The sequence below is a fragment of the Corvus cornix genome, chromosome Z (genome assembly GCF_000738735.6).
Source record: "Corvus cornix cornix isolate S_Up_H32 chromosome Z, ASM73873v5, whole genome shotgun sequence".
Lineage (NCBI taxonomy): Eukaryota > Metazoa > Chordata > Aves > Passeriformes > Corvidae > Corvus > Corvus cornix.
This window is the reverse complement of record NC_046357.1, coordinates 9,988,812-10,001,374: the sequence shown is the minus strand read 5'-3', so window position 1 is coordinate 10,001,374 and position 12,563 is coordinate 9,988,812. Positions and strand designations below refer to the sequence as shown.

The following is a 12,563-nucleotide window of genomic DNA, read 5'->3' as shown; positions in this document are numbered from 1 at the left end:
CTTTAAGTTCTTGCCTTAACCCGTTACCAGTAGCTGAATGCAAGCATATATAAGCAGAATATAAGCAAATCTGCTTATATCAACTGAGCATTACAGGCTTGTCCTCACTCCTGCCATCCTGCTTTGGCAACCAAAGCTGGCACAAAGCTGATTTTGACACAAAGCTGGACAGTCTGACATCTCCAGTTGTTCTGAGCATCACCAAAATGCAGATACTCCAATTTTCAGCTTTAATGGCTTATTCTGTACTTATATCTTCAACAGCATCAACTCCAGTGCAAAGGGCAAGTGTGGTAGCTGTTCTCTGGACAGGGACAGCTGACATGCCTAAGCTAAGAGGTAGAACCTGTGAGTTTAGTTAAGGTAAGATACCCCATACAAGGTGTACACAGGTACAGCTGGTGCTTTCACATTTAAAGGCAGATGCCTTATCTGTCATGACACCGATGAGACAATCAGTTCACTTTAGGAGAAATAATTCATATAAATGAGCAACAGAATGACTCAGAAAAGCCACCCATGGGAAACTGGACTCAGTGAGGCTCAGGTATGTACAAAGCAAGAACTAAGCCTCCTTCACAGAGTTTCTGAGGGTAATAAAACAATACATTTTTAATAAAACAGTAATTAATTCCTCCACTATAAACAGTTTCTATATAAAAGCATTTAAGTTATCTTGAAACAAGGCCCTGATAAAATTGTTTTACACCAGCCTAAGCTACTCCTTTTTCCACTTTCATAACGGAATGACACTAAGAAGTAAGGTGCAGAATGTCTACACAGTTTGTGAACCCAGAACTTTGGGTTTTAACCAGAGCCAGCTTCCTCCTTCCTGTTAAAGAAAAAGAAATCCATCCTGAAAATCCAACAAGTCAGCACTCTCCAACAGGTTTCAAATATCTCAGACTTTATTTTAATAAAGGATCAGCCTCACAGATCTGTGAGGTCTGTGCCAGTAGCTCGCTTCTTGGCTTGTCCACTGCCAGCAATGGACTTTGTTCCATGACAGTTTGTTTTACAGGTGCCAAGGTTAAGTTTCATGAGGGCAACCTAAACCAAAATACTTGCAAACACTACCATCATGCATTGCTCCATCACTGTCAGCAGAACAAACAGATTAGTATTCATCGGTTTATAATAAACAACTATTTTACCAAGGCTTGACTGTACAAATACAGCAAGTTATCAAGTCCTATTGAGTGACAGGTAATACAAACACTTCATTACACATACCAAAAAAATTGTAATTAACAGAGAAGTTATTTTTTGCTACTTTATATTAACTAATGTAGCTTTGTAGAATTAGCAAAGAAATAAATTCAATGAAACTTCATTCTGTACATTAGCTCAACTTAAATATATATATATATATATGTATGTATGTATATATATATATATTACAAGCTTAAAAGGCTCATATCGTAGTTCATTTCCAATCTGGGCTTTAAAAATCAACCAGAAAGGACTCCCCATAACCACTGTATATTTATCTACTGCTTGTAAAATGGATAGCTTTAGCTTGCACATTGGGGGAGGGGGGAAAGAAATAAAAGACTCCACTCCTACAGTATTACCAACAGTAAGAAGGACTTCAAAGTACAAAGCCAAATTCAAAGCTAGAAAGAGTCTTTTGGAAATGTGTTATATAACAACGAGTAATAGGCCAGAGTTCCAGACAAAGTGATGAAGATCACTCTCTTCCTTCGTTAGCCAATTAAAAGAGCTCCACAATATCTCTAAGTTTTATTTGAAAATTCTGCTGTCTTGGATATTTCTACTGAACAATCCATTATGGTGCCAAATCAATGATCCCATTTCTTTAGAAGAAAAATTTACCTCCCTTCTTCTTCATCTTTCCTCCCAGACTCCTGTGACTTAAAATGCAGGTATAAAACACATAAAATGTTAGGAGGAATTACACAGTAACTAACACAGTGGATCACAGAGTTTCTTCTACAAAAACCACTTGTTAGCCTAGCCATTTTTGATCCAGTCACTTTGACAGGGAAGAGACATCTATTCCAACAATGGATGTTCTTGGTTCTATGCCTGTCCCAAAGCAATGGGGGGATGGGAGGCAGACTGGGATATGAAAGGGAAGGTGATAAAGTGAAAGAGAATTGCAGTATTCAGAAGGTTGACTGCTTATTGTCAAGGCACTGAGAACCCTAACATTAAAAGCTTGGACTATTTTGCACACACTTGAATACTAGTAAAAGTAGAAGTTAAAAGTGTAGGTTTCAAGTCATTTTACATGGAAGAGCAGGCAGAAGATTCCTTTTTTTTTTTTTCTTTCTGTATATGAAGACTTTGTAATAGACTACAGCTACTTCTCAGCAATTAAAAAAGTTCAGACATATTAAGGAATCCCCACAGCACCTGGCAAGTCCCTCTATCTCCAATATACTCCTGATTTTAGTGTTCTGAAAATAGAATAAAATCAGCAAACCATAATATGATGATTTTTCTCAAGGAGTTTAACAGTTTTTTCATGCTCCAATTACATGCTTTACACTGAAACTTCAGTGCTACTGCAATCCTTTTTCTCTCTCTCTCACCCTGCCCTCACACCTCGTTTCTTTCCCCACCTCACAGAGGTATCTTAATGCTCCCCATTGGAAATGGCGACAGTAACGCCTTCAGATTCTGTTGTTGCAGGGATTCTTGGCACTTTCTTAGCAGGGCTTGGGATGTGCTAAGAAGAAGGGAAAAAAAACATTAAATACAGTTTTCTAGTTCACAGACATTCATACTTCATGGCTAGTCCAACTCTTAAACAACATTCATGCTACACTGGACGGCTTGGCTTTAAGTCAATCAAATTGGTCATGCTTCATGCAAACAGATTGTGTGAGAAGAGCCAGTTTGTTCTTTCATTCTTGTGCAGTTTTTTCTTTTTAGGATGAAATGTACTTTTTAAAATTGCATGTTCAACTTTTTACTTCTGGCTTGCATGTTACACATGTTAACAAAGTACTCAATGTAACTCATAAAACCACCTCCTCTTAACATACATGCACATGCTAAGACAAACATGTAAATGGTTCCAACCATTTACATCAAACTTTAAAAGAGTGCCGAGTGTTCACCTCATGAACAATGCCTGGGTGGACAACTCCAACTCTTGCTTCCAGAGGTCCATCACTCATGAGTGGGCGCCGGGCGTAAGTTCTCCTGTGTTTTTCATCCACACGCACAAGGTACCATGTTCCTTCAAAGAGATCCTCGACTGAACACTGTGGAATATAATTGGCTGTAAAAAAAGGAGTAACACATTGTTAGTTGTTTCCTGGTAAGAGTTTTACCCAACACAGGCCTTTCCAGATTGGCTGCACTGAGACAGAAAAAAACAAGCCAGTATTTTTACTTCAGACATATTGGGCCAATGAACACAAGCTACTCAGAAGCAGAAAGGGTTGGACATTTCCTTCATTCTACATCCTAAGCGTTTAAAGTCAGGTGGATTAAGTGATGAGAATTTTGCTCTAGGATTAGTAATGATGTACATTTATTAAGTTCTTACCCAAATGATGTGTTTCCTGTCTGAGCTTCATGTTTTCAGCAAAGACATCAGGTGCAATACATTTTCTTGAGTCAAGTCTCGTTTTGAGATCAGAAAGGCTGGCAGTTATTTTGTCCAGTGCAGAACCTGCAATATAGAACCATCATGTAAGGTGGAGCCAGTACTGAGAACTGCACACTAGCATGTGAACATTTCAAACCCAAAAAGCACTTTGCCTTACAGAATCTCAAGTATGAGACATTTAAAAATATTCCCAATTACCAACTCAAAACATTTAACAGCGTTTGAAGAATATTATTTATTTGTTCAAGACATTTAAACACTCCCTGGAGCTGCACATTCTCACTGTGGCACTGCTGTCATTAAAACTGCTATGCAGGCTTATTTATGCTAGTGGGTTGTGTAACAAGGCATCGAGAGCGAGCTGTGCAAGGGAGGTAGTTGATATCAAATCCTGTCACTCACCAGGAGTGGCATCCTGTGTGACCCTGATGGAATACAGGGTAGCAGCAAAACCAGAGCCATATGAGAACACACTGATTCTCTGTCCCGCAAGCTGCTCTGGGGAGTACCTGCAAATCATACAACAGTTTTTTGAAGTCAGAATTAAGCCGAAGTGCCAATTTTAAATATCTAGAAACTGCAGCTAGCTTCAGAAAAGCAGCCAGCAAATTACAGTGTCTATAATACACAATTAGCATGCTATGTGCATAAATGCTGACTTTTAAAAACACAAATTCAAATCCTGCTGTTACGTGATGGGTTCCAAAGCTGCCTACAGCAAAATATGCCTGAGAAATGCCCAGAATATGATGAAAGCAGCCAGATATCATTCTTAAATAAACTAAAGCCTAAAATGAATAAACACATCATGGAAGACAATGTCAGAATGAAGAAAAAAGGAGAAAAAAGAAGAAAAAAAGAAAACCCAGGAGGAGTGGTTTAATGTAAATGTAATATGATTTTGCAAAAGACTGTATTTGAAAAAAAAAATTAATTAAATGCTAACTTAATGTGGCTTTGCTTATTATAGTAAGACAGAGAAGAAATCTGAATTTTCTTTTCCACTTCAGGAGTACTTCTAGAGGAAGGGAGAGGGGGAGGGTTGGGGCTGAGAAGAGATGCCACCTTACAAATACGATCCTACTTTGCAAGGCAGTGGATCAGTTTCTGACAGACATTTTCACTCTGCTTGTCACTTGAACTGAATGTGTGTGCAGAATAGCGTCTTAACTTTAGTTTTTCTGCTTAAGGCAATCTCATAGGAAAAGGTTTGCTAGACAATGCTTTTAAAAAAGACTTTCTGAAACAAAAACCTTTTATGACCTTATTCATAAACAGCTTTTCCCGATTTTATGCTTACTGGGCTAGAAGAGAGGCAAGGCAACCATAGACTGAAGGGGTATACATATTTCCATTCTGATTGGATACAAGTAATGAAGCTTTGGTTTTCTGATTGAAGAGCTCTGCACTAGCTTTCATAAAAGCTTTTTCCACATCTCTGTCAAAGTATGTATCTTCAAGTTTTATATCCCTATTCAAAAGAGAAGAAAAAAAAAGAAGTTCAGAAACAGTTACTAAAATAGCAGAAAGTAAAAACACACCTTGGATGTGTAATTGATTATGTGAATAAGGAAGACAGCAGCCATTCTCACCTGAAAGCTTCCAGACCACTGAAAACACCATTTGCTGTTTCTGGGTTCTGGTCACTGAGAAAGTCATTCAGCAAGAGTCTAGCCACGGATTTCTGCACCAGTTTACAGTACGGAGAATGGAAGATCATGAATCCAAAGTCATTCAAGGTGAAACGTCTGTCTGTCCCCTCTGGAAATGGAAGAAGTGTTGAGTTACAACCTATGTTTAGTACTCACTTCAATTATGGAAATAAAGCAGGGAGCTGTCAGGACACCAATTATCCTAACATGTTGGCATAGAAGAGACACAAACATACAAATAAGACTAACTACTGCTGTCAAGTGCACTTTACATACTGCACTTCTTCTATTTAAAAATTCTTTTCTTAGCACCTTTTGTACCAGCTAATGTTTGCTCTTATTCTAGAATAAAAAGCTATGTTTAACAGAATCTCTGTATTCCTATCCAGTATTTTGACTTAATTTGCCTCTCTTCACACCTATGCCTCTTAATATAATTGAAGCAATTATTAAACATATTGGGGTAAAAAAAAAAAAAAATCAGTATCATTACGTAACATTTAAATAGTAACCTAAGTTTCTTAAAAGCCTGGATGGAGGTGAGTAATAGCATGCTTTTAACCAAGGTACTGTATGTTACACCAACAAATGCCTGTGGAGATTACCACTTACAGACTGCCAGAAACTCAGCCATGCCAAAACAGAAACAAGTAATTTCTTACAGGAAAGAGCAAATATTTCAATTGCTTCAGAACATACAAATATGAAGAGACTTCTAGACTAGTCTTTAGATCAGATACTAAAACTGTCTGTGTAGGACACACTGAAGCATTTGCCAATCTGCAGTATCATCAGGAGAGGCTACGCACCCTTCTGCCACTGGGCGTGGATTTTGTTGCGATAGACGGTATAGCAGCGGTCTAATGCACTGAGGTAGCACTGTATGGAGAGCTTGCCATCCACTACAGGATATTCAGAGACCATGTCTGGTTTATAGAAGTCATACGCATGCTGCATGTGGGTACCACGCAGCCCTGGTGGACAGAAATTGACAAAAGTTGAAAGTTAGTTCATTCAGCTGCTTTGAGTCAATTGGGATGCGCCAGTTGGCACAAGTGGGGAAAGAAGCAGTTTTGGTGCCAGTCCTGCAGTTTTTTGTAGCACTTCAGGCTTTTAAAGGTAAGGTTTCACAGACTTCTCAATTGCCTGCAAAGCAGAGTAGGACTGAGCATGACAAACACATGCAATAAAGGACTGTCATCCAATTGTCCTGGAAGTAGAATGTTGTGTTATTCAGCTTTAGTATTACTCTATCAATTTTATTGGAGAATCCTCAAGGAAATAAACAAACAAGACCATCTCTAATTGTTCCCTGCTGTGTCCTGTAACAGGACTTGGCTGAATTAGCCCAGAGTAAGAGGAGACAAAGAACAATTTCTGACATTACTGGGAGTTAATCCCCTGCTTCAGCAAGGCACAAAAAACAGGGAACTGGCTTCAGGACAAATGCAGTTATCTGACCTGAACAGTGTATGTTCTCCCACAGAACTAACCTCTCTCAAAAATCAATGGTGCATTTGGGCCGACCAGCATTGCAACAGCACCAGCTCCCCCAGTGGGCCTGGCGTTTCCAGAGGCATACACAGCGATGTCTCCAGCCACCACGAGGGCATAGCGTCCTGGGAAAAACACACAGAAAAAATGGTGAGAAGGAGCCACGAGTCTGGCACATCTGAACATCCATCAGCAGTTTTTAATTATTGAGGAGATGACACTGAGATTAAAGGGCTTTTCAATCTTGACTTTTCCCCCACATTTCAACTGGGAATCAATAGAATTTACAGAAAACCTTTACATTAGTAGCTAAGTCATTGTTATTCACACTGTGACTGAACTAGTGGCAAATGCCCAGGGCATTTAAGAACAAAAACTGCAGAAGAGAAAAACAGTTTACCCTCTGGGTTTTATATGGTTAAACATGAACTCTGTCATTGTAGGGCAGACTGATGTAAAGATGATGCAACTTTTCAAGAAAATAGCCTTGACTTACCATCCCAGGAACTGGACTCAATCCAATTAATAGCATTAAAAAGAGCAGCAGTGCCTCCATAGCATGCATTGGTGGTGTCGATTCCTTCCACATCTGTATTACCAGACTCTTCAAAAAGCTGCATCAGGACAGTCTTCACAGATTTTGATTTATCAATTATGGTCTCCGTTCCAACTTCTAATCTCCCGATACAATCGTAGGAGAGGCTGTTCCTCTCCATGAGCTTCTGAACCACAGTCAGGCAGAGGGAATTGATATCTTCCCGGTCAGAGCAGAACCCCATCCTTGCCTGGCCTAGCCCAATGGTGTACTTCCCAGCATCCACACCATCATACTTCTCCAGCTCGGTCTGGTCAACATACTGAGAGGGAAAATAGATTTCCAGTGCCACAATTCCCACATCTTTGGGCCAGCAGGACTCAGCATTCACTGGAAGAGACCCAGGCATCGTGGCAGATCTTTAAGAATAAAAAAGAAAACCATAAACCCATGTGATTTATTCACATATATTTAGAGGGACCTACCTTCAGTTCCTGTAATTTTATGGAAGAAGTTGTGTTGCACATACTCTATAAGGTCATTTGCAAAAGGCAAGCCTTTGCCTCTGGTAAAGCTTTGGCATGAGAGTAAGTTTTTCTTAATTAAGTGAAAATACAAATTTCAGCCGTGGAGATGAACAGATGTAGGTTAAGCCCAAGCTATCTTTCTGAAGCAAAACACACACTTACTGAGTGTTAAGTGTTTGAGAAACTAGTGTTCATTATCTTACTTCTGCTTATATGCAAAGTCTAAATTTTGCATATAACCAAGCTGGAAACACTGGATATTTTTATTAGCATTGCTAGCTGAAAACCCTTACTAGGAAACCACCTTCTTAAAACAGGCCAGGACTCTTCAAAATAGTTTTTATTTTTAAACAAAATGACATAGGTCACTTTGTTTTGCTTATACTTGCAACAAGGCAGAATTATTTCTGTGTTATTTCAGTTTTGTTTTTGTTTTGAGGGGCGTGTTGGTGTTCACTTTTTGGGGTTTTTCTTGTTTGCTTTAGGCATACTTTATTTTGGCATTCCAGAACACTGGAACTCCTAACACCACGCCTGAAGGAATATTTAATGCGCTGAGATGAACAGTGTTCTCCCTGATAGGCCGAGTTTCCTTATTCCAACCCCACAACTTCCGTGTCACCACACTAGAGGATTTACTACCCCCAAGGACATACTACATCCATTACTTCAACCCTACCTCAATTACACAGCCCGGCACCATCCTCCTTGGCTAACATCCTTACAGTGCACTCGTCCCTTCCGTGCCCAGCTCCAAGCACCGCCGCACTTACCTCACCAGGCTTCTTCCAGAAGCCAGGACCAGCTGTGTAAAGGGACAAAGAACGGCCCTACAGCCAGCGCCCTGCGCGGTTTTAAGCAACACAACCAATTTCGCCTTCTTTCCGTCCCCTGCCGGCGCCTCCCCCCACACCACAAGGTTATCCATAACCTGCCCGGCAGCCGGGCAGGTGCCGCGGGGAGGGACGCCAAGGGGGTCGCACCGCGCCCCATCCGCAGGGTAGGGTGTGCCGTGCCGTGCCCAGCACACCACACAGCCGCCGCCCTCCCGCCGTCCCACCTCTGCCCTCAGGCAGCCGCGCCGTCCAGCCCTTACGCGCTCTGGAATCCCATGGCCGGCTTCTGGCGGGCTGCGCGTGCGCGCCGCGAGCACTGCGCGTGCGCCGGGAGGCGCCACGCCCGTACAGGACGGGGCTGCGGGAATCGGGACACCGTGCTTGGCTTCGGCACCTGGCACGGGGCAAAAACCCCGACAGGAAATAAATCTGAATTCTCCAGCACCCAAAATCCCAGTTTGAGAAGGCTTTCTGTGTGGTTTTGGTTGTTATTTTGGACAATCCCTCGGCACCTCACTTCTATTTGCACAGTGGAGCGGTGCCGTATCTTCGTATCTTGCTTCAAACTATACAGATTTAAAAAACCCCCAACAACCCACACACTGAGCAAAACCATCATTATTCCTGCGTCCTGGAAGCTGTCGGGCAGGATTATGGATTTGTTACGGCGCAGCAGCTGGCTGATGCTGTGCGTGGAGTGGCCATCACCGACTCGTTGAAACAACGGCCAGGGGAGGAAGGGTGCTGGTCCAGAGAGCCCCCAGGAGCTGCGGGGAGAAAGGGCACGTCCTTTCTCAGCAGTACCGTGAACAAGTCACACGGCTTGGGGACACAGAGCAGCGCTGGGGCCCAGATCTTGGCTCCAAGAGCTGTGTTTTATCCCAAATCTGCACAGGCATTGCAGGGGAGGAAGAAGCTTTTTGGCTCCCATGTGAATGTAAACACACTGCCCACAGAGAGATCCCAAGCTACCAGCTGGGAAAAGGCCTTTGGGGTCCACCTCTCCTTCTGGCATGAAACACCTCATTTTTTTCAAAAGGATTTTTTCAAAAAGGAAATACCAGCTCATCAGTGTCTGGCAGCCACATTGAGGGTGAGCCACGTACCCAGAGCAGAGCTTCTGCTGCTCCAAGGGCCAGAAAGCTGAAAGTTAGAGGCTGCAGAGAATCTCAAGAGGCTTAATTTTATTTAAAATTTATACAAAAATAATTGAATAGTTTGGGTTGGAAGGCGCCTTAGAGACCATCTCATTCCAACCCCCCTGCACACCTTCCACTAGACCAGGTTGTTCAAAGTCTCCAACCTGGCTTTAAAGAGTTCCAGGAATGGGGCATTCACAGCTCCTCTGGGCAACCTATGCCAGTGCCTCGCCCCCCTAACAGTAATGAATTTCTTCCTCATATCTCATCTAAACGTACTGTCTTTCAGTTTGAAACCGTTCCCCCTTGTCCTGTCACTACATGTTCTTGCAAGAAGTCCCTCTCCCTCTGTTTTTTAATAAGCTCACTGAAAGGGTGCAGCAAAGCCTCCCTGAAGCCTGCACACAGCATGCAATGGACTTGACAAGTAATGGGCATAGGAGAACAGCAGCTTTCAACCAAGCAGTGAATTATTGGGAAAATCAGTATGCTAAAAGGAACTGCAGTATTGGTAAGAGCTAAGGAAAACCAGTGTGTTCTGTGCTTGCTCCTTACAGAGCTTTGAGATGCTAAAACTGGCACTCAAGTGATATTACTTGCTGCAGTTCTCTCATCAGGAAACTTTGTGCAGAGCACAACTAGAGGGAGGGTGTTTCCATCTTGTTCCCAGGCTCACCAAATACCAAGCTCACCAGTCACACCTAACAGGACGGCAGTCTGTGCTACCGGGCTGTACTGCTATGAGAAGCACTGCTTTGTAAGTGTACTCTGACCACTGAAGGAAATGGGACGTATGACATCTTGAGTCAGTCAGTCATTGCAGAAAAAAATTTGTTTACTCAGTGTAAAACAGACAGTCTTTTGTCTTCCTGGTCAAGCAGCAAACAACATCCTATCCCTTTCACTGAAAATAAAAACCTTCTCAGAAGTATGATTTGTTTTAAAAGACCAAGAATCCCAAATGCTTTTATTTATGGAATTGAGAAACCTGCTTTGTTTTGTGTCTCCTTATGATTCCGCTGGGAATGAATGAGAAGCGCAAGACAAGCAACCCTTTCTTTCTGCTGGTGTTACCAGAAACACATTCTCTCCTAACAGCTGGTAGCATTATTGTCTTTCTCAGGAATATGAGCAAATTATGTCAGTAATTTGACTCTGTTATTTCTTACCTAAGTTTTTAATTCTAACGGAACACTTTACTCAAAGGTAGAAAATAAGTCTCGGCCCTGTTTGCTATAAGTGATGCCTTTGGCTCCAGAGGACCAGTGGGACGGGCTGTGTCCGTGGCAGCCCCGGCTGTGACATCACCGCCTTGTCCCCGCACGGGCCCGCAGGGGACGCTCGCACGACACCGGTGCCGCCACCAGAGGTCGCCGCGTCCGCCGGGACCGCGGCCACATCCCCGCGGGACGCTCAGCTCCGGGCGCCGGGATGGGCCGCGACGGGCATCCCCGCGGGATGCTCGCTCACTCTGGGCGCCGGCAGGGGCCGGCACGGGCATCCCCGCGGGATGCTCGCTCACCTCCGTGCGCCGGAACACGGGCAAACTGCGCAGAGCCGCGGGGATGGAACGTTGGATGGAGCCGTGCGGCCTCACCCGCGGGGATGGCGGCACATCCGAGCACGGGGCTCCGTCAGCAACACGGGTGGGCGCCGGGATGCTCACACCCCTGCGGCAAACGCCATCAGGAAAGAAGGCGGCGGCATCCCTTGGGGAAGCACCCGGCTGCCTTTGCCTGGGCGACGGAAGGTGGCGTGAGCAGGGGGCCACGCTCGCTCTGCCTTTCCCGACTTGGGAGGGCGACGCTGTCGCGACACTGAGAGGCAATTACGGAACACACCGAAGGCTTCTCGGTGGCCTCCGAGGCGGGGGCAGAGCTCGGCGGAGCCCCGCAGCAGCCGCTCACCGCAGCTCACACAGCCGCGGGCCTCCCGCGAGGACAGGACGGGAGGCAGCGGCGGGGATCCCCGTCCTGGGATGCGGTTCTTTCGGGAGGCAGCAGCAGGGATCCCCGTCCTGGGATGCGGTTCTTTCGGGAGGCACCTGGTTGCCCGGGCAGTGAGCGTCGCCCGCTGCGCCGCCCCACGGGCCGGGATGCTCTGGACAGCGGCCGGCGCGGGGTGCAGGGTGACACCTAAGTCAGGACCCTGACACACCTTTTTGGGGTGTTTTTTATCCTTTTTTTCCTCCTCTCTTCTTTTGCATTTTTAATTTTTTTTTTTTTTTATTTCCCCCCTGCCGCGCTACGGGTGTTCCTCCAAAGGCGTTCCCATCCACTGGAAAGACAGCTCCCAGCTATGCCCACCCTGCCTGCGGCTCCCCCTCCCAGCCCCGCCGCCCCTCGCGTGCTTCCCCACCCGGCTCCGCAGCCCCTCGCTCCCGGCCCGCGGGCCTCCGCGGCCCGAGCCGCGCTCACCCGTCGGAGGTGATGGCTCCCGGTGTCGCTCCCGATGTCGCTCCCGGTGTGGCTCCGCACGCACTCAGGACAGCACCGGCCTCCGGCGGGCGTGCGGCCCCTTTAAGCAGCTGCGCCGCCCGCCGCCAGGCGCGCGCCCTGAGCGGCAGCGTCGTTGCCCAATCACAGCCGCGGCCGCCCCAGGTCCCGCCCCCCGCCCGGCGCGCGGCGGGCGGAGCGGGCGGGGGGAATGGCGTGAGAAAGTGACGCGGCGTGGGCAGAGGGCGGCTCGCCAATGGGGACGCGGCAGAGGCGGCGGACTCCCAATGGGAGCCGAGCGCCGCGCGGGGACAGCCAATGGGAGCGCGCAGCCGACCGCGGGTGAGGGTAGGAAGGGC

At 45.5% G+C, this 12,563-nt stretch overlaps 1 protein-coding gene across 4 annotated transcripts; it reads right to left on the bottom strand.

Annotated features, from left to right (window-relative positions):
- Positions 1–886: 886 nt before the first annotated feature.
- Positions 887–12,294, bottom strand: HMGCS1 (3-hydroxy-3-methylglutaryl-CoA synthase 1). Of its 4 annotated transcripts, none has more exons than XM_039567733.1 (10): positions 12,187–12,294; positions 7,229–7,686; positions 6,732–6,857; positions 6,048–6,212; positions 5,179–5,347; positions 4,887–5,057; positions 3,989–4,095; positions 3,524–3,649; positions 3,090–3,253; positions 887–2,695 (listed from the first exon to the last, which is right to left on the bottom strand). In XM_039567733.1, the coding sequence occupies exons 2-10, from the start codon at positions 7,674–7,676 to the stop codon at positions 2,603–2,605; spliced, it is 1,569 nt and encodes a 522-aa protein (XP_039423667.1). In that variant the 5' UTR covers positions 7,677–7,686; positions 12,187–12,294; the 3' UTR covers positions 887–2,602. The 4 variants fall into 4 exon arrangements, with proteins under 4 accessions (XP_039423667.1, XP_010393526.2, XP_010393527.1 ...); XM_010395224.3 differs by lacking the exon at positions 12,187–12,294 and adding an exon at positions 8,891–9,428; XM_010395225.3 differs by lacking the exon at positions 12,187–12,294 and adding an exon at positions 8,855–8,913.
- Between the last annotated feature and the right edge of the window lie 269 nt (positions 12,295–12,563).